A 19,597-nucleotide genomic window follows, 5' to 3' on the forward strand; every position below is an offset into this window, starting at 1 on the left:
CTTCCGCGTCCCACCACCTGCCGGCTTATTGGCCTCTGAGCCGGGGGCGGGGCACTCGCGGCGGAGGCTAGCGGCGGCGCGCGGGCGGTTGGTCCAGTTTTCGGGGCTCGCTGCAGGCAAGTCAGGCTCGGCGCCGTCTGATACTTGGGGCTAGAGGTAGGCATGGCGGGGACCTCCGCTCCGGGCAGCAGGAGGCGAAGCGAGCCCCTGGCGCCTCGCCCTGGACCGCCGCCCCGCACCGAGCATCCCCCGAGCAAGCGGGCCCGGGGCTTCTCCGCGGCCACTGTCCCGGACCCTGACGACCCGTTCGGCGCGCACGGGGACTTCACTGCCGACGACCTGGAGGAGCTTGACACCCTCGCGTCACAGGCCCTGAGCCAATGTCCAGCCGCGGCTCGGGACGTGTCCAGTGAGTGCTCCTCGCGGCCTTTTTCCCGGAGGGAGTTGCAGACCGCTCCAAATCCCCCTGATGGCTGTGCCTTCGGAACCTCGGGGCCAGCACTTCCCTTTCGCCTTTTTAAAATATGGGAGCACCCTGATTTAAGCAACGGCTGTCTTCCAAAACGGCTGTCCTTTGATTTTAGGGGGAAATGCATCATCAAGGTCAAACAGCCGATTTGAAACAGAAGCTAGGTTAACATTTTATTTTCTAAAGTTTGGGCCACTTCATTCTTGATTCTAAGCAGAGATCCTGATCCTTGGAACACACCTACCACCACCATCATCATCACTACCCATGCATGGGGACCCATTCTTGTGACAAGTTTGAGAGGCTTTAGATCTTATGAAGCCCACTGTCTCCCTTCGGCAGTGTGAGCGTGGGAGGAGCGTGACACAGGCAAGAGATGAAATAAATTTATTCTTTTATACAACCAGTAAACTGTGCTAGGTGCCCAAATGTGAGGAACTGCAGCTGACCTAACAATGAACGAAATACAAAAACTCTGCCCTTCCTGGAGCTTTCATTCTGAGTGAAGCCTCAGGGACTCCCAGAAAGAGAAAGGTTTTGAGTGCACCTTGCATTTGTACTTGGCTGTCTCAAGGCATCTTAAACTCAACACAGTCATTTCCTGGAAACCCAGTCCTCCTTCAACATTTCTAGCATGGTGCCGGCAAAGCAGACATTCACACTATGATGACCAGATATTCCACAAGGAAGTAACTAGAACCACTCTCCAACCAGTGGCACAAGGCGACTCATCCCCTTTCCTTGACTCTACATCTAATTTCTTTGCAAAGCCTGTCAAGCTTACCTTCTTAATCCATCTCTGGAATCTATCCTGTTCACATCACTTCTGCCAACTGCCTGATGTATGCTACCATGAGTCCTCCCTTGAACAAACAGTCCACTAAATTGGTTTCCCATTTCCAATCTTGACTCCCTACAAGTGAGGCTTCACATCACATTCTGAGTGACCTTTTCAAAACTCAAATCTGGCTGTGTCTTACACAGATATACCTGAACACCCCTAATTTTATTTATTTATTTAGGTTTTTTTTTGAGATGGAGTCTCACTCTGTCACCCAGGCTAAAGTGCAGTGGTGCCATCTCACCTCACTACGACCTCCACCTCCCCGATACAAGCAATTCTCCTGCCTCAGCCTCCCGAGTAGTCTCAGCCTCCTGAGTAGCTGGGATTGCATGCGCCCACAATCGCACCCAGCTAATTTTTATATTTTTAGTAGAGATGGGGTTTTGCCATGTTGGCGAGGCTGGTCTCGAACTCCGGACCTCAGGTGATCTGCCCACCTTGGCGTCCCAAAGTGCTGGGATTACAGGCATGAGCCACCGTGCCTCACCATGAACACCCCTATTGAAAGCCCTTTAATGATTTCCCACTGCTTCTAGTATAAAGACCAAAATTTTTAACATGGCCTGCAAGGTCTAGCCTGGTTTGGCCCTTTCTCACTCTCTGGGTTCTGGCTACACTAACATTTCTTCATTCTTTTAATTCTTTCTGCTTCCTTACTTTATACATTGCTTTCTTTGTACATTGAGTATACTTTCTATTCATTCATCTCCAGTCATCTGGTTAATTCCTACTTGTCTTTCAGCTCCCAGCTCCTTCCAGTCTTCTTTAGGGAAATGTTCCAATCATCTCACTTAGGGCAGATTGCTGTCCTGTTACAGGCTTTCCTGTATTTGTTCTCTTCTACAGTTCTTATCACAGTTGTAATTTGACATCGATTTGTGTGATTATTTGTCGAATGTCCTTAAGCTCTGTGAGTGTAAGGACCATGTCAATTTTGCTCACCATTATACCTTTAGAGCCTAACATCATGCCTGGCATATTGTTTGTGGTCATTAATTATTGTTGATAATAAATAGATCACTTGAGTTCTGGCCAGTGAAATCTCCACAGCACCTTTCAGGCTTTAGGTGAGACTCTTGGAATTGGGTGAGGGATAGGGAAATAGTGATAGGATCTGTTATTTTAGAAGATCGTTTATGAGTTTTGGCTGGGCATGGTGGCTCAAGCCTGTAATCCCAGCACTTTGGGAGGCCAAGGCAGGCTGATCACTTTAGCCCAGGAGTTTGAGACCAGACTGGCCAATATGGTGAAATCCCATCTCTACTAAAAAATATTAAAATTAGCCAGTCATGATGGCAGACACCTGCAATCCCGGCTTCTCAGGAGGGTAAGGCATGAGAATCACTTGAAGCTGGAAGGCAGAGGTATCAGTGAGCCAAGATTGCGCCACTGCGCTCCATCCAGCCTGGGCAACAGAGCGAGACTCCGCCTGAGGGAAAAAAAAAAGAGAGAGAGGACCACCCTGGCCAACATGGTGAAATCCCATCTCTACTAAAAATACAAAAATTATCCAGTAATGGTGGTGGGCACCTATAGTCCCAGCTACTCAGGATGCTAAGGCGGGAGAATGTCTTGAACCCAGGAGGTAGAGGTTGCAGTAAGCCAAGATTATGCCACTGCACTCCAGCCTAGGAGACAGCAATTGTTTATGAGTTTGAACCATGTTCTTAAGCTGGAAAATACCTGTATTACTTACTAGATCTTTCTCTGCTTTGTTCTCAAGAGTAAATTTTCCCAACACTTTGGGAGGCAAAGGCAGGAGAATTGCTTAAGCCCAGGAGTTCAAGACCAACCTGGGCAATGTAAAGAGACCCTATCTCTACAAAACATTTAAAAATTAGCTAGTCATGGTGGCACACATCTGTAGTCCCAGCGACACAGGAGGTTAAGGCAGGAGGATCACTTGAACCCAGGGTCGAGGTGGCAGTGAGCAGCGATCGTACCACTGCACTCCAGCTTGGGTGACAGAGCAAGGCCCTATCTCAAAAAAGAAAAAAAAAAAGTGGGTATTTTCAGCATTTTCTGGCAAAAGTGGGAAAATGTTGGGTCCTGAAATGTATATGGAACTGTTTTTTACAGGTGATCATAAGGTCCACAGATTAGATGGCATGTCAAAAAATCCTGCAGGAAAAAACAGAGAAAGTGTTCCAATTAAAGATAATTTCGAATTAGAGGTACTTCAGGCACAATACAAAGAACTCAAAGAAAAGGTAAGTGACACTTAACTTGTGGTTTTTGTAGCTAATTCATTCACTTATTCCTGTGTTTTAAAGCATTGTACAGTAAAATATACAAAAGTTGTAAAACAAGTGTCTACATTCATCACTATGACATGGGAAAAGACTAGAGAAAGACAGCCAGAAAGTTTAGGCTGAAAGGCAAGAAGAAAAACACTGTATACCAGATCCAGAAAGAAATACAAACTGTTAGGCCACTGAGACAATTTTATAGCATATATCTTCATGTGAAGAACACAACATCATAATGGTTGCTATTTTCATTAGCAGCTTTGCAAGAAAGCAGACACCCTTCATATCACCGTCTGTAGGTCCCTAAGAAAACCAGGAACATAATGTGAAATTTTAGTTCTGCAAAGTATGTGACCCAGATTTGTGTTTTTTTTTTTTTTTTTTTTGAGACGAAGTCTTTCTCTCTGTTACCCAGGTTGGAATGCAGTGGCATGACCTCTGCGCACTGCAACCTCTGCCTCCTAGTTTTAAGTGATTCTCATGCCTCAGCCTCCAGATTAGCTGGGACTACAGGTGTACACTACCACGCCCAGCTAATTCTTGTATTTTTAGTAGAGACGGAGTTTCACTATGTTGGCCAGGCTGGTCTCAACTCCTGGCCTCAGCCTCCCAAAGTGTTGGGATTACAGGCATGAGCTACCACGCCCAGCTGACCCAGATTGTTAATGCCTCTTAGAGCCTAAAGGATCTAGCCAGGCAAGGTGGCTAATGCCTGTAATCCCAACACTTTGGGAGGCCAAGGTGGGAGAATCACTTGAACTCATCAGTTCAAGACTAGCCTAGACAATACAATGAGACCCTATCTCTACAGATAAAAGTAAATATTTGCCAGGCTACTGACACAAGCTTTGTAGTCCTAGCTACTTAAGAGGTTGAGGCAAGAGGATCACTTGAGCCCAGGAGGTCAAGGTTCCATTGAGCTATGATTGTGCCACAGCACTCCAGCGTAGGCAACTCCATTCCCATCCTGGCCAAAACAGTCTGCATGTGTGAGTGACAAGTATATCCTTAAGCTATCTTGATGAATATCAGCTGTCCCATGAACAGGCCTAGCAGACCATGGTGACATCTGGTTGCTGTGGATATATTTTGAGTACTTATTGGTCTGTAGGACATATTTTTCCTGTGCTGTCTTCACCTCCCCAGCTACATATTAAAACAAAGTACATAAGTAATTTTCTCTTACAAATTTCACAAGATTAATTTGGGATTTACAGATGAAAGCAATGGAAGAAGAAGTTCTCATTAAGAATGGAGAAATTAAAATTTTACGAGACTCACTACATCAGACAGAATCCGTTCTAGAGGAACAGAGAAGATCACATTTTCTTCTTGAGCAAGAGAAAACCCAAGCACTCAGTGACAAGGAAAAGGAATTCTCCAAAAAGGTGACCCAGAGCATTTGTTTTGCACCAGCTTTGCCTGCGCACTGAGTTCCTTTGACCAGGGTTGCCTGTAAATCTTCCAGGGAGATTTCAACACTTGTTTGTCTTAAATACTTTCTGCTATCACCTAATTGCCATGCACTCTTCTTCCACGGTCTGGATATGGTTTGCAAAGGGATTTAGGTGAAACTCTACTGTGCTGTGGTAGTTGGTCTTGGCAGGAATCAATAACTAGCTTAGAATTTCTAGAAATAGGCTTACATTTGGGCTCTTTTGGTAGATCAGAAACTCAACTGACCTAGCTTAGACTAAAAGGAAATGTATTGGCTTCCATATCCAACTCTGGGAAAAACGGGTGTGCTGGGGCCTTGAATGTCTTAAATCTTGCCAGGATATTTTTATTCTCTATGCTATAAAAAGACTCTATCCTTATGGTAGAGGATGTGTTCTCCAGAAGCTCCTGGGCTCATTTTATAACTACAGAGCAGAATTAAGACTTAGGGCCGGGCCCAGCGCAGTGGCTCACGCCTATAATCCCAGCACTTTGGGAGGCCGAGGCGGGTGGATCACGAGGTCAAGAGATCCAGACCATCCTGGTCAACAAGGTGAAACCCCATCTCTACTAAAAATACAAAAATTAGCTGGGCATGGTGGTGCGCGCCTGTAGTCCTAGCTACTCGGGAGGCTGAGGCAGGAGAATTGCTTGAACCCAGGAGGTGGAGGTTGCGGTGAGCCGAGATCGTGCCATTGCACTCCAGCCTGGGTAACAACAGCGAAACTCTGTCTCAAAAAAAAAAAAAAGACTTAGGGCCATGTGCAGTGGCTAACACCTGTAATCTAGCATTTTGGGGGGCCGAAGTGAGAGGATCACTTGAGCCAGGAGTTCGAGACCAGCCTGGACAACACAGTGAGATCTCATCTCTACAAAAAAAAGTAAAATTATCCAGGCATGGTGATACGCACCTGTAGTCCCAGCTACTCAGAAGGCTGAGGTAGGAGAATTGCTTGAGCCTGGGAGGTTGAGGCTACAGTGAGCCATGATCATGTCATCATACCCCAGCCTAGGCAACAGAGCGACACTCTGTCTCAAAAAAAGACTTAGGCTCCCTCTTCTCAAGATTTAAAATTCTGAGAAAGGCTCTGATTGGTCTAACTTGAGTCAAGTGTCTGTCTCTGTCTCTGGCCAATTGCTATCACCAAGAGCAAAAAGATGACAGCTTCCATTCTAATCAAATAGTCAGAGATAGGGAAATGATTAGGGTTTTTTTTTTTGTTTTTTTGTTTTGTTTTGTTTTGTTTTGTTTTGTTTTGTTTTGTTTTGTTTTGTTTTGTTTTGTTCTATTGCCCAGGCTGGAGTGCAGTGGTGCAGTTATAGCTCACTGCAGCCTTGACCTCCCAGGCTCAAGCAATCCTCCCACCTCAGCCTGTCAGGGAGCTGGAACTACAGGCACACACCACCAGGCACAGCTAATTTTTCAATTTTGGTACAGACAGAGTTTTGCTATGTTCCCCAGGCTGTCTCAAACCCCTGGGCTCAAGCAGTCCTTCCACCTTGGCCTGCCAAACTGCTGGGATTACAGCATGAGCCACTATGCTCAGCCTGTTTCTCATGGAGAGGCAAATGCTATTCTGGAAAGAAAAACAGTAGGTATCCAGTACATACTAAAACTTTCCCTCAGCACGTCTCCATGCTTCAATCTCAAGGACCATTGGAAATTATTCTCTCATTGTTTCATTCAGCAAACTTAGAAAACCTTAAATAAGCACTTGCCTGTGCCTAACACTAACAGCAATAGTTAATTTCCTATATAAGTGATGAAGAGCAAGGAATTTGCAGTCAGACAAACCAGAGTTTGGATCCAGGCTTCATCACACATAAGTGGTGACCTCAAGGTAATAATTTAAGCTACATGGCTCATTTCCCTCATCTGTTCCGAAACATAACCAGAAAGATTGTTAGGAGACTCACACATTCTTGCACTTACTGTGTCTGGTGCTGGGCCTGGCATAGAGTGTGCTTGGGGAATGATGGCAGTTACTGTCAGCTTTAGCACCTGCAGGCCAGAGCAGCAGGTCTCTCCATACTGTACAGCGTCTTGATAAATATTCCAACTACTCTGCCCAAACTTTGACAAAGATATGGAATTGTGCACCATTACATTCATTAATAAAAGGTCAACATGTTACTGCTAAGATAGGGCACCTTACCAAGCTCTATGCTGGGTATTTTACATTCATCATTCTACTTAATCCTCCCAACTATGATGAAGATGGGTATTTTCTGTTACAAATAAGCTAAGATTCGGCTGGGCATGGTGGCTCATGCCTGTAATCCAAACACTTTGGAGGCCAAGGCAGGTGGATCACCTGGGTCGGGAGTTCAAGACCAGCCTGACCAACATGGTGAAACCCCATTTTAAAAAATAAATAAATAAATAAGCTAAGATTCAAAGAGGTTAAGTAAATGGTGGGCTGGTATTTAATTCTTTTTTTATTTTTAATTTTTTTGTAGAGGCAAGGTCTTACTCTTTTGCCCAGGCTGGTCTCAAACTCCTGGGCTCAAACAATCCTCCTGCCTTAGCCTCCCGAAGTGCTTGGGATTACAGGCCTGTGCCACCACACCTGGCCAGGGCTGGTATTTGAACCCTCACAAGCTACCTTTATAATAGAGTACAGTATCTTTTTAGAGTACTATATTGTCTTTCAGAAAATAAAGTTAATGTTTGATATTTTAGGACGTTTATATCACAGCAGACTTTCATATGTATTTTTCAGTGTTTGTCTTTTACTGGCTTATGATTTTGAAGCCCTGAGATATTTTTGTGTATATGAGGGGGCCACTACAAGCATGTTTCTTTTGCCTTCCAGCTCCAATCATTGCAGTCTGAACTCCAGTTTAAAGATGCAGAGATGAATGAATTAAGGACAAAGCTCCAGAGCAGTGAACGAGGAAATAAACTGGCTGCTCCCTCTGTTTCCTATGTGAGGTAATGGTGGTGCTGGAGGGATAGTTCAGTTTTGCATTATTTAGTAAAAAATCTGCAAAACAATGTCAAGCTAGTCCTAAATGAAGGCCATTTAGACCCTGCCACCTGGGCAGAGATCCCCTTTCCTGAAGGATTCAGAGGTAGTTTAGATGAAGCCTGTGTGGTTTGAGGCATCATAGCATAAAAGGCCCATACTCTAGAAATGCTGCCTCTGTATGGACTCTATAAACATAATTCCTCAGGACTAGAATGACCGGAAAAATGATCTCCAAATTTTAGGGATGGACCAGTCTTGACTTTTATGTAATTTATTTAACTGATTTTGTTGCAAGCATGGGTGTATTTTACTTCCAGCCACTTGGAATATTTTTTCTCATTTGCTGCCTGGGGACCCTTGTCCAACAGCCGCATCCTTTGTGGCCAGATGTGCTCCTTTTTTTTTTGAGACAGAGTCTCACCCTGTCATCTGGGCCGGAGTGCAGTGGTGCAGTCTTGGCTCACCACAACCTCTACCTCCCAGATTGAAGCATTTCTCCTGCCTCAGCCTCCTGTGTAGCTGGGACAACAGGTACATACCACTATACCTGGGTAATTTTTGTATTTTTAATAGAGAGCAGTTTTACCATGTTGGCCAGACTGATCTTGAACTCCTGACCTCAGGTGATCCACCTACCTCCACCTCCCAAAGTTCTGAGATTAGAGGCATGAGCCACCGCACCCGGCCTTGTTCTGTTTTTTTGTTTTTGTTTTGATGCCATGACTTAGATTGTTCTGTTTTTATACAGAGACAGGGTCTCACTATGTTGCCCAAGCTCATCTTAAACTCCTGGGCTCAAGCAGTCCTCCCACCTCAGCCTCTCAAAGTGCTGAGTTAGAGACATGAGCCACCACACCTGGCCTCAACTTGTTAATGATCTGTCCTGCCTTAAGCCTTCCAGAGATGTCTGGCACTATCAGTATCAGCCTTGAAATTTGGTGTGTGGTGGTGGTGGTGTTATTTTGAGATGGAGTCTCACTGTGTCAGGCTGGAGTGCAGTGGTGTGATCTCAGCTTACTGCTATCTCCACCTCCCAAGTTCAAGTGATTCTCCTGCCTCAGCCTCCCGAGTAGCTGGGATTACAGGTATGCACCACCACACCTGGCTAACTTTTGTATTTTTACAAAAATAGTAGAGACAGGGTTTTGCCATGGCCAGGCTGGTCTTGAATCCCTGGTTTCAGATGATCTACCAGCCTGGGCCTCCCAAACTACTGAGATTACAAGCATGAGCCACCACTGCCAAACCAGCCTTGCAATTTCAACAGTGTCAGACAGGGCATCTTCTCTGGTTTGGAACATTCTGCCACCTTTGCTCATAATGGGCAGAGTGTGAAACTAGCTCTTCATGCCTTGCCTTGTTCACATAAGACAAGAGAACTGAGGGGATCCTCTTCACACATCAGTAACAGAAAGGCCTCAGCAGTATATGATCAGATCAGAGGGTTAACACTGCTTCTCTGACATAAAGACATTGGCACTGAGAAGCTGTTCGGTTTCTAACACACCTAACAGGTTTATAAAATTTTTGATATTTATTTTGATAGCCCTTTTTCTATGTAAACTCTTTGCATTTAAATTCTACTGGAAATCTTATGACTGTTAAAAAAAAAATTTGTTCCACATTGGCCGGGTGCAGTGGCTTACACCTGTAATCCCAACACTTTGGGAGGCTGAGGCAGGCAGATCACTTGAGGTCAGGAGTTCGAGACCAGCCTGGCCAACAGTGAAACCCTGTCTCTTCTTAAATTAAAAAACTTAGTTGGCCATGTTGGTGCATGCCTGTAATCCCAGCTACTCAGGAGGCTTGGATTACAGGTGAGTGGATCACTTGAGCCCAGGAGGTCAAGGCTGCTGTGAGCTATAATTGTGCTACTGTACTCTAGCCTGGGCAATGGAGCAACACTCTGTCTCAAAAAAAAAAAAAAAAAAAGATGTTTTGGTGGAATTGGAAATAATAAAGAATAGTAAAGGAATTATGACTAATACTATATTTTTGGATGATTAGAAGAATATAAGTGAAAGACTTTTTCAATAATTTGGATCAAAATGCCTGGAATTGGCCAGTCACAGTGGCTCACGCCTGTAATCCCAGCACTTTGGGAGGCCAAGGTGGGCGGGATCAGTTGAGCTCAGGAGTCCCATACCACCCGGGGTAACTTAGCAAAACCCCATCTCTATAGAGAAATTAAAATTTAAAAATATTTTTAAGAGCTGGGCACGGCGGCTCACACCTCTAATTCTAGCACTTTGGGAGGCTGAGGCAGGCGGATCATGTGAGGTCAGGAGCTCAGGACCAGCTTGGCCAATATGGTGAAACCCCATCTCTATAAAAAATACAAATAGCCGGGCGCGGTGGTTTATGCCTATAATCCCAGCACTTTGGGAGGCTGAGGTGGGCCGATCACCTGAGGTCGGGAGTTCAAGACCAGCCTGACCAACGTGGAGAAACCCCATCTCTACTAAAAATACAAAATTAGCTGGGGTGGTGGCACATGCCTGTAATCCCAGCTACGCAGGAGGCTGAAGCAGGAGAATCACTTGAACCTTGGAAGGAGAGGTTGCAGTGAGCCAAGATCACGCCATTGCACTCCAGCCTGGGCAACAAGAGTGAAACTCCGTCTCACAAAAAAAAAAGGAAAAATTAGCCAGGCTTGGTGGCAGGCGCTTGTAATCCCAACTACTTGGGAGGCTAAGGCTGGAGAATCACTTGAACCCAGGAGGCGGAGATTGCAGTGAGCCAAGATCACACCACTGCACTCCACCTTGGCTGACAGAACAAGACTCCATTTCAAGAAAAAAAAAATGCCAGGCACCATGGCTCACACCTGTAATCCCAGCACTTTGGGAGGCTGAGGCAGCAGATTGCCTGAGCTCGGGAGTTCAAAAACAGTCTGGGCAACATGGCGAAACCCTGTCTCTACTAAAAATACAAAAAAATTATCTGGGTGTGGTGGCAGGCACCTGTAATCCCAGCTACTTGGGAGGCTGCGGCAGGGAAATTGCTTGAACTCAGGAGGCAGAGGTTGCAGTGAGCCAAGATTGTGCCACTGCACTCCAGCCTGGATGACAGAGTGAGACTCTGTCCCAAAAAAAGGAAAAAAAATGCCTAGTATTTTGCACTGCTCCCCTGACAAAGAATGGTAGACATATAATAGATAAAACCTTTGGTTAAAACACCTCACATGAAAAGTTTAAAGTTTGTTAGAAATTTTGTAACCAGGTGTTTTTAATGGTTTTAGCAGAATCATTGCTTTGCTTTCATAGTCAACTTTTTCCAGTCCTAGGAAAAACCCTTCTGTGGTTATAAAGCCAGAAGCATGTTCTCCACAATTTGGAAAAACATCTTTTCCTACAAAGGAGTCTTTTAGTGCTAACATGTCCCTTCCCCACCCCTGCCAGACAGAGCCAGGATGCAAGCCTCCGGTGGGCAGAGAGGGTAAGTCCATTAGTCATCTATTGCTGTATAACAAACTACCCAAATTTGTGGCGTAAAACAACAATTATTATTTATTTTCTCCCAATTTCTGTGATCAGCAGTTCTGACAGGGCACAGTGGGGACAATCTCTTCAGAGACTGGAATCACCGAAAGCTTGTCTTAAGCTGGAGGACCTGTTTCAAGGTGGCTCACTCACATGGCTGGCAGTGTAATTCTTTGCCACATGGGCCTCTGCACATGGATACAGAGTGTCCTTATAACCTGGTAGTGGCTTCCTCTAAAGATAGCAAATCCAGAGACAGAACCAGGGAGAAGCTGTCCTTCTGTGGCCTGACTTCAGAAGTCACACAGCATCACCTCTGCCTCATTTTTTTTTTTTTTTTTGAGACAGTTTCACTCTAGTTGCCCAGGCTAGAGTGCAATGGCATGATCCCGGCTCACTGCAACCTCCGCCTCCCAGGTTCAAGTGATTGTCCTGCCTCAGCCTCCCTGTAGCTGGGATTACAGGCGCCCACCACCACGCCCAGCTAATTTTTGTATTTTTAGTGGAGACAGAGTTTCACTATGTTGGCCAGGCTGGTCTTGAATGCCTGACCTGAGGTGATGCACCCACCTCAGCTTCCCAAAGTGCTGGGGTTACAAGTGTGAACCACTGCACCCAGCCGACCTCTGCAACATTCTGTTTGTTAGAAGCAAGTCACTATGTCTGGGCTTCGTTCAGGAAGGAGGAAACCAAGCTATACCTTTTGAAGGGAGGTATATTAAAGCATTTGTGGGCATATTTTTAAAACATCATTGCATTAGTTGGCCATGCCAAAAACATAGCTAGTATGAAAGAACATGTTTTACTTTTGTAGTCCAGCTTTTGAGTTTTTATAACTCCGTTCAGATTGAGGGGATGCTGCTGTTTTCTAGAGAGACAATCTAATATCAGTAGGTTTTTAGACTGCTATACCAGTGTATCTTACAAATCAGATACATTGAGCCTCTTCTCACCATCAGCCTTTCAAGTCCTTGGCCATCATACACTTCTGAGAAACTGCAGCCCACTCACATTTTTGGCATCTAACAACTAAAGGGGCAGTAGTGTTACAAGCAGGCAGTTGGGCCAAGTAGCCTGGATGTGAGTCCCAGTAATGCTACTTACTGACATATGATTTGGCCAAGTCCTTTAGTCTCTGTGCCTCAGTTTCCCCATGTAAAATAGAGCTAATGATAACTCCTTGTAGAGTCACTGAGGAACAAATGGGCTGACGTGTGTAAAACTCTTAGAACAGTGTCTAGCACATACCAAGCACCATGTCAATGTTAGTGGTTACTGTTTTATCTAATTGCCTCGGTTTTCGTGAGGCAAACAGCTTGATTTTCTTTTCCTTTCCTTGTATGAGTTCCTGTTTTACATGAGGAAGGTAAAAGATGGAAGGGCTCTTGAGCTACTTTGGCTCTTGCTTTGATCCAAGGTCAAAGAAGTAGAACAACTTGTGTTTTAAACTCATTACATGTAAAAGTTTCTGATATGCCTGTGCTTTAGTGCTCAAGTTTTGATTTACATTTTATCTCATTTCAGATAGTAAGACCCACAGTCTGAGAAGTGACTCCATAAAGCAAGAAAAGGCCCAAAAATCCTTGGTTGACAGCTGGAGGCAGAGATCAGACACTCAAGGTACCAGAATCCCTGCTTCTCCTGCAGGGGGCTGCGTGGCTCTGAGTGATAAGCAGAAGAATTGCCCAGGCCTCTGAGAACTGGTGCCCCAGGCAGTCCTTCAGAGAGTCCAGGGAAGTCAAAGTATGTGCTTTAAGCAGAAGACTTTATAAAGTGGAAAGGGCCAAGGGCAGGTAGGTCCCAGAGGCTTCCACACCAACAGGCATCTTCCTGGGCTTAGTGGCAGCTTAGAGGACAGTTGGCATCTAAAGAATCCTTACTGTTTCCTTCTGAGGCCACAGAAAAGATCTCCCATGTCAGAACCTTCTAGAGTTGCCTTGTCTTCTGCAGGTTCCATGTTGATAAACCTGCTCCTGAAGCAGCCTTTGATCCCAGGGTCATCCCTAAGTCTTTGCCACCTCCTGAGTAGTTGTTCTGAGTCTCCTGCTGGCACCTCCCTGCAGCCACCAGGGTTTGGCAGGTAAGCATAAGACTCCTGGAAAGCTTGTTTGGGAAGGAGCTTCCTGGAAGCAAGTTCCTTTCTGGCCCTGACCAGCCTGGGAAGTCTGTGGGATGGGCAGGGAGCCGGGAGAATGTGGCAGGCAGGCTGTTGGGGGCCCTCAACCTTATCTCCATCCCACACTTACTTATTTTTCTTTTGTGTTTGTTGCCAGTACCTTGGCTGGAATGTTAGGCCTCAGGACCACAGGTTCTCATGATGGGTCATTTTCCCTCTCAGCCCTGAGAGAAGCACAGAGCCTGGCATTCACTGGACTGAATCTGGTTGCCAGGAATGAATGCTCACATGATGGAGACACAGCAGAGGGAGGCAGAAGGGCCTTCCCACTCTGCCAGCTTCCTGGGGCCGTGCATTTCCTCCCCCTCATACAGTTCTTCATCGGCTTACACTGCCAGGCCCTGCAGGACTTGGCAGCTGCTAAGAGAAGCGGAGCACCTGGGGATTCACCGACACGCTCCTCCTGCGTGAGCTCTGGGGTAGAGACCAACCCTGAGGACTCGATGTGCATCCTGGAAGGCTTCTCTGTGACTGCACTTGGCATTCTTCAGCACCTGGTGTGCCACAGCGGAGCAGTTGTCTGCCTATTACTGTCAGGAGTGGGGGCAGATTCTGCTGCTGGGGAAGGAAACAAGAGCCTGGTTCACAGACGTAGTGATGGAGATACGACCTCAGCCCCAGTGGAGGGTGCTGATGACAAAGGACAGCACCCACTGTTGAAGATGCTTCTTCACCTGTTGGCTTTCTCTTCTGCAGCAGCAGGTCACCTTCAAGCCAGTGTCCTGAGCCAGTGCCTTAAGGTTTTGGTGAAATTAGCTGAAAACACTTCCTCTGATTTCTTGCCCAGGTATAAAGCAGCACAGGAGTCATGATGCTTTGTGGGTCTCACCTGACCTCTTAGGGTGTAACCTGTGGCCCTTGTACTTTGCTCACATCTTTCTTGACTTATCTACACTAGTTAGTTTTAAGGCTTGGTTCAGGGAGTTCTGAAATGATGGGAAGTGGGGTCAACCATTGGGAGAACCAAAGAAGTGGTTTATTTGGTTTAATTCTGCCTCTGAACAACAGGTAAGCAAAAGGCACACATGATTAAAGGAGGCTGCTAACCTCTGTGGCGGAGGGTCCTGGCCCCCAGAACAAGGGCTGAGACAAGTGGCCTCTCAACCTGAGAAGTGGGTCAGGTGAAGACCACCTAACACAAGCACATTGAAGTTTAGTGAGTTCCCTACGGAAGCAGAGGATGTAGGAAGGGTTCCCTAAGGGAATCCTAAGCAGAGGATTTAGTGGGTTCCCTAAGGAAGCAGAGGCCCACAGGCTGACCTTGTGGGGAGTGTCTGTCTGCCTGATATTGTGCCCATCTTTAGCATGTGTCTGGGTGGTCTGTTCCTCTTAAGGCTTGTGGGAAGTAGTAGTACAGTGAACCTGGGGAGTGAACACTGTGATCATAAATTCCTCCCTTGGGATTCCAGAGCCACAAGACTGGGGGAACTGTGACCACAGCCAGCCCACCCCCTCATCCAATAATCCAGTTTCCCTCTCAGCATTCCACCAAGAGGCCAGTTTCTATATTGGAATAACTCTACTGGCTGGATATATCTTAAATCATCTCTTCTCTGAGCTCAGCACTGCTGTTTCCTAGATCCCAGTTTTCACCCAGATATTCTTGATTGGTCTGGCCTATGCTAAAAGTGGTGCTCAGAGCTGGACACAGCACCACAGTGTAACGTGGGCACTGGGATCGGGCAGACCCAGCACTCAAGTGCCCATCAGGGGACCAGCTTATAGTGGCTGGTTTTTTTTTGTTTTTGTTGTTTTTTTGAGATGAAGTTTCACTTTTGTTGCCCAGGATATAGTGCAGTGGTATGAACTCAGCTCACTGCAACCTCCACCTCCCAGGCTCAAGCAATTATACTACCTTAGCCTCTCAAGAACCTGGGATTACAGGCACCCACCACCATTCCAGGCTAATTTTTTGTATTTTTAGTAGAGACAGGGTTTCACCATGTTGGCCAGGCTGGTCTTGAATGCCTGACCTCAGGTTATCCACCCACCTTGGCCTCCCACAGTGCTGGGATTATAGGCATGAGCCACCTCGCCTAGCCGTGGTTGTTTAATATTTGTTAAATGAATGAATCCCAGGCTGTGCACAGTGGCTCCTGCTTGTAATCCCAGCATTTTGGGAGGCCAAGAGGGGAGGATCACTTGAGCCCAGGAGTTTGAGACCAGCATGGGCAAAAAAGCAAGACTCCATCTTTACAGGTTTTTTTTATTAGCCAGGCATGGTGGCAGTGAGCTATGACCTGCATAAAATTTTATTTAGATGAGGTGCAGTGGCTCACGCCTATAATCTCAGCACTTTGAGAGGCCAAGGCAGGTGGATCACGAGGTGAGGAATTCAAGACCAGCCTGGCCAACATGGTAAAACCCTGTGTCTACTAAAAATACAAAAAAAAAAAAAAAATCAGCTGAGCATGGTGGTGTGTGCCTGTAATTCCAGCTACTAGGGAAGCTAAGGCAGGAGAATTGCTTGAACCCAGGAGGCGAAGGGTGCAGTGAGCCGAGATCATGCTGCTGCGCTCCAGCCTGGGCCACAGAGCGAGACTACAGACCAAAACAAACATTTTGTTTTCATTTAAAAAGGTTGTTATGCTATCCAAAAATAACTTGGGAAACCACTGTGTTGTATATAAAAGTGGATTTTCCTTGCAGATACCCTCTGCAAATGGCAGATACTGGGCCTCTTACAGCCCAATAATGAAACCAGGTAACAGCCAGGTTAAATTACAGTTTTTCACAGAGGTCTGCACACCCTGGCAACTAAAAAGCATTGAACTTGTAAGATTTGCTCTAAAGTGAGTTTACTCCACACAGTGAGACCTTGCTTCCTAAGGACATACTGAGGGATATCTTTGCCTTATGTGCTCAGAAACTGCAGATGTCTGAAGGGGTACACACCTGGCCAGACCCCATAGAATTGCCCTTCTTCCCACCCACCAGGCCAGTCCATCATGCTCCTCCAGGCTATGTGAGTTGGGCAAACAGCAGCTGTTGCCTTGCATCCTGGCTTCTTGGGAATAGCTTTCCCTTTGCCCCTGAGACATGGGGCAGTGTACCCGGAACCCCTCCCTCCTGCATAGCCCACAATAGGTACATTCTCCCACTGGCAGCAGATGTGCTTTCTAACAAGTAGAAAAAATGGTCTCTTGCTTGTGAGAGTTCTCATAAGATCCAAACATAGCCAAGGCCATGTTTGTCACTCCTAGGCCTTGGCTGATCCTACTGTGGACACAGAACATTTCTCTCACACCTAAGTTAGGACCTGTACTCCTGTTTGGGAATATGTGGAAGCCAGGCATCCCAGGTTCAGGAAGTCATCCCACTTCCTGGGCGATGCTACACCAGATGAGGGCCTGTCCTGCAGTGAGACTGCCTATTTGTTACATGAAACAAGTTTCATAGCAAGTAAGTGGGGATCAGGCGAGCACTGAAACCCAAGTCTGTGCACCAACTCTCCTCTTCCTACTGCCTTGCTCGATTTCGTGCTACCTCTGGTGGAATGTGAGGGGAGGTTATGCTCTAAAGTGAGTTGGGGTTGGGGAGTGTCACATCTCTCTGGGTCCCTGTCTTTTAGGTTCCAATGTGTGTTCCAAGTGCTGCCAAAGTGCCTCAGCCCAGAGACACCCCTGCCTAGCGTGCTGCTAGCTGTTGAGCTCCTTTCCCTTCTGGCGGACCATGAAGAGCTGGTGCCTCAGCTCTGTTCCCATTCAGGTAAAGCAGGGCAGTGTGGGCATCTGGACTGCTCCTGCAGATCAGGGGAGTGGTTGGGATGGGGACAGGGTTAAGGGCCTTGGTGTAGCCCAGGCTCTGCATGAGAAAGGGCACCCTGAGACAGGCGGGCTGTCCTTTTCAGAAGGCTGCCTCCTGCTGCTGCTGTACATGTACATCACATCACGGCCTGACAGAGTGGCCTCGGAGACACAGTGGCTCGAGCTAGAACAAGAGGTAAAAACTTCAGAGCCCCTTCTGGACACTGTCCCCCACCCCATCCCATCCTAAGAACTGACAATCTCCTTTCTTTCCTCTGGGGAGAAAGGGAGCTTTAATTCATTTTAGTAATGACTTTATCAAGCAGCTAAGAGGTAAACTCAGTTTGGGGTCTGTGTACTACGCAGATGCAATCCAGGCAGGACTTGGCAGAGTTGCCTGATAACTGATCCTGTCCTGGCTTTGGGGGCTGGGGGCAGGATGGGGGGCTGGAGGCAGGTGGGTTGCTGGTGAGACATGGGTGCTCATCCTGAGTGTGGCCTGGGACGATCCCACACCACTTCTTGAACCCCGTTTGTGCAGACAAGCAGTTGCTGAAGCAACTGAACTCTTGGAGAAGCTTGAGAAAGCCTTCGTGGGGACGAGTCTCCTTCTGCCCAGGATGGAACCAATCTGTTCTTGTTCTAGGTGGTGTGGCTCCTGGCTAAGCTTGGTGTGCAGAGCCCCTTGCCCCCAGTCACTGGCTCCAACTGCCAGTGTAATGTGGAGGTGAGTGGGCAGGGGCCAACAGCTGGCAGCTCTGTGGGTGGGAAGGGGCCCTGTGCAAGGACTATAGGCCCCACTGCACACCCCCTCACCTGAGGCGGTAAGGCTGAGCAGATTGTTAGGGTGCAGGCCATGGTGACACCGGACCTCAGTCTGCACCCCCTCTCCCCCAGGTGGTCAGAGCGCTCACGGTGATGTTGCACAGACAGTGGCTGACAGTGCGGAGGGCAGGGGGGCCCCCAAAGACCAACCAGCAAAGGCGGACAGTGCGCTGTCTGCGGGACACGGTGCTGCTGCTGCACGGCCTGTCCCAGAAGGACAAGCTCTTCATGATGCACTGCGTGGAGGTCCTGCATCAGTATGACCAGGTGATGCCCGGGGTCAGCATGCTCATCCGAGGGCTTCCTGACGTGACCGACTGTGAAGGTGAGCCTGCCAGAGGCCCTCCCGCCCAGCCCCCACGGCTTCTCCCTGGGGTTCCCCAATGAGTCAGCTTCCTGGGCCCTGCCCACTGCAGCCTTTTCTGGCACTGGGGCCATTTTCTTTATCTTCCTGTCCTGATTCTTCTCCAAGCATATTGGGCAGCCGTTTGCTCCTATCTGTTGAATGTGCCTGGCAGAGCCATGGTTTTTCTGGAAATAACCGTGTCTGAATTGCCTTTGTATCACTTTGTTTGCAGTAGCTGAGGGAGCAAGGCCTGGGTGTGGAAGGGACTAGTTAGTTCCTGCGGACGTTGTGGGAGGAGAGGTGGGAACTGCCTGAGGCCCTGGCACCTTCAGGCCCTCACCATGGAACCCTCTCCATTTTGTCTCAGAGGCAGCCCTGGACGACCTCTGTGCCGCGGAGACCGATGTGGATGACCCTGAGATGGAGTGTGGCTGAGGCCACAAGCGTCCAGCCACATGGTGGCGCCAGCACCACTCCTTTCCTCACCACATCAACCGATTAAAGCAGTGCCCGGCAGGAACTGCCCAGAGAACTGGCTGGCCTTGTTTCCTGAGTCTGATCTGTTTGGCAGAGAGGGAGGGGTGGAGCAGGACTGTGACCCTGAGAGGCTGGGATCCTTCTTCCTGTCCCGGCTGCCGCTGAGCCCCAGTCCCCATGGTAACTGATCTGCCTTGAGGAAGGAGCCCTGCCCTGCCTGTGGAATTGTCCTGAGTCATTGCTTTGGGCTGGAGCCATGGGAAGAAACCATTGTGTGGGAGGGAAAGAGGTGGTCCTTGGCCCAAGCCTAAACCAGGAAAGCCTGGGAAAGCGGGACTCACAGGTGGTCACCAAAGGGCCCAGTCAGGGGGCTCCAAGCAGTGTGTAAGATGCAGAGCTGGCCTGGCGCCACTGCCCTGGTCCTTCCAGCTGCCTGTCACTGGTATGAGGGCCCCGGTGCATTGTGCCACCAGCAGGCCACAGCTGTGGATATGGGAAGGCCTCTGGGGTCTTCAGGGGCAGGGGGTGGGTGGGGGATGGATGTTGGTGAGGGACAAGCCAGGCAGGCTGAGGA

At 47.7% G+C, this 19,597-nt stretch overlaps 1 protein-coding gene across 2 annotated transcripts; it reads left to right on the plus strand.

Annotated features, from left to right (window-relative positions):
* The first annotated feature begins 53 nt into the window (after positions 1–53).
* ATRIP (ATR interacting protein) lies at positions 54–19,078 on the plus strand. Of its 2 annotated transcripts, none has more exons than XM_035275376.3 (13): positions 54–409; positions 3,393–3,523; positions 4,780–4,950; positions 7,816–7,934; positions 11,252–11,409; positions 12,978–13,073; positions 13,404–13,533; positions 13,727–14,416; positions 17,201–17,337; positions 17,480–17,571; positions 18,022–18,102; positions 18,273–18,525; positions 18,914–19,078. In XM_035275376.3, exons 1-13 carry the CDS (start codon positions 163–165, stop codon positions 18,979–18,981), a joined length of 2,373 nt encoding a protein of 790 aa, XP_035131267.1. In that variant the 5' UTR covers positions 54–162; the 3' UTR covers positions 18,982–19,078. The 2 variants fall into 2 exon arrangements, with proteins under 2 accessions (XP_035131267.1, XP_035131268.1); XM_035275377.3 differs by having other exon boundaries at positions 17,483–17,571.
* The last annotated feature ends 519 nt before the right edge of the window (positions 19,079–19,597 follow it).

This window comes from Callithrix jacchus, chromosome 15 (assembly GCF_049354715.1).
Source record: "Callithrix jacchus isolate 240 chromosome 15, calJac240_pri, whole genome shotgun sequence".
NCBI lineage: Eukaryota > Metazoa > Chordata > Mammalia > Primates > Cebidae > Callithrix > Callithrix jacchus.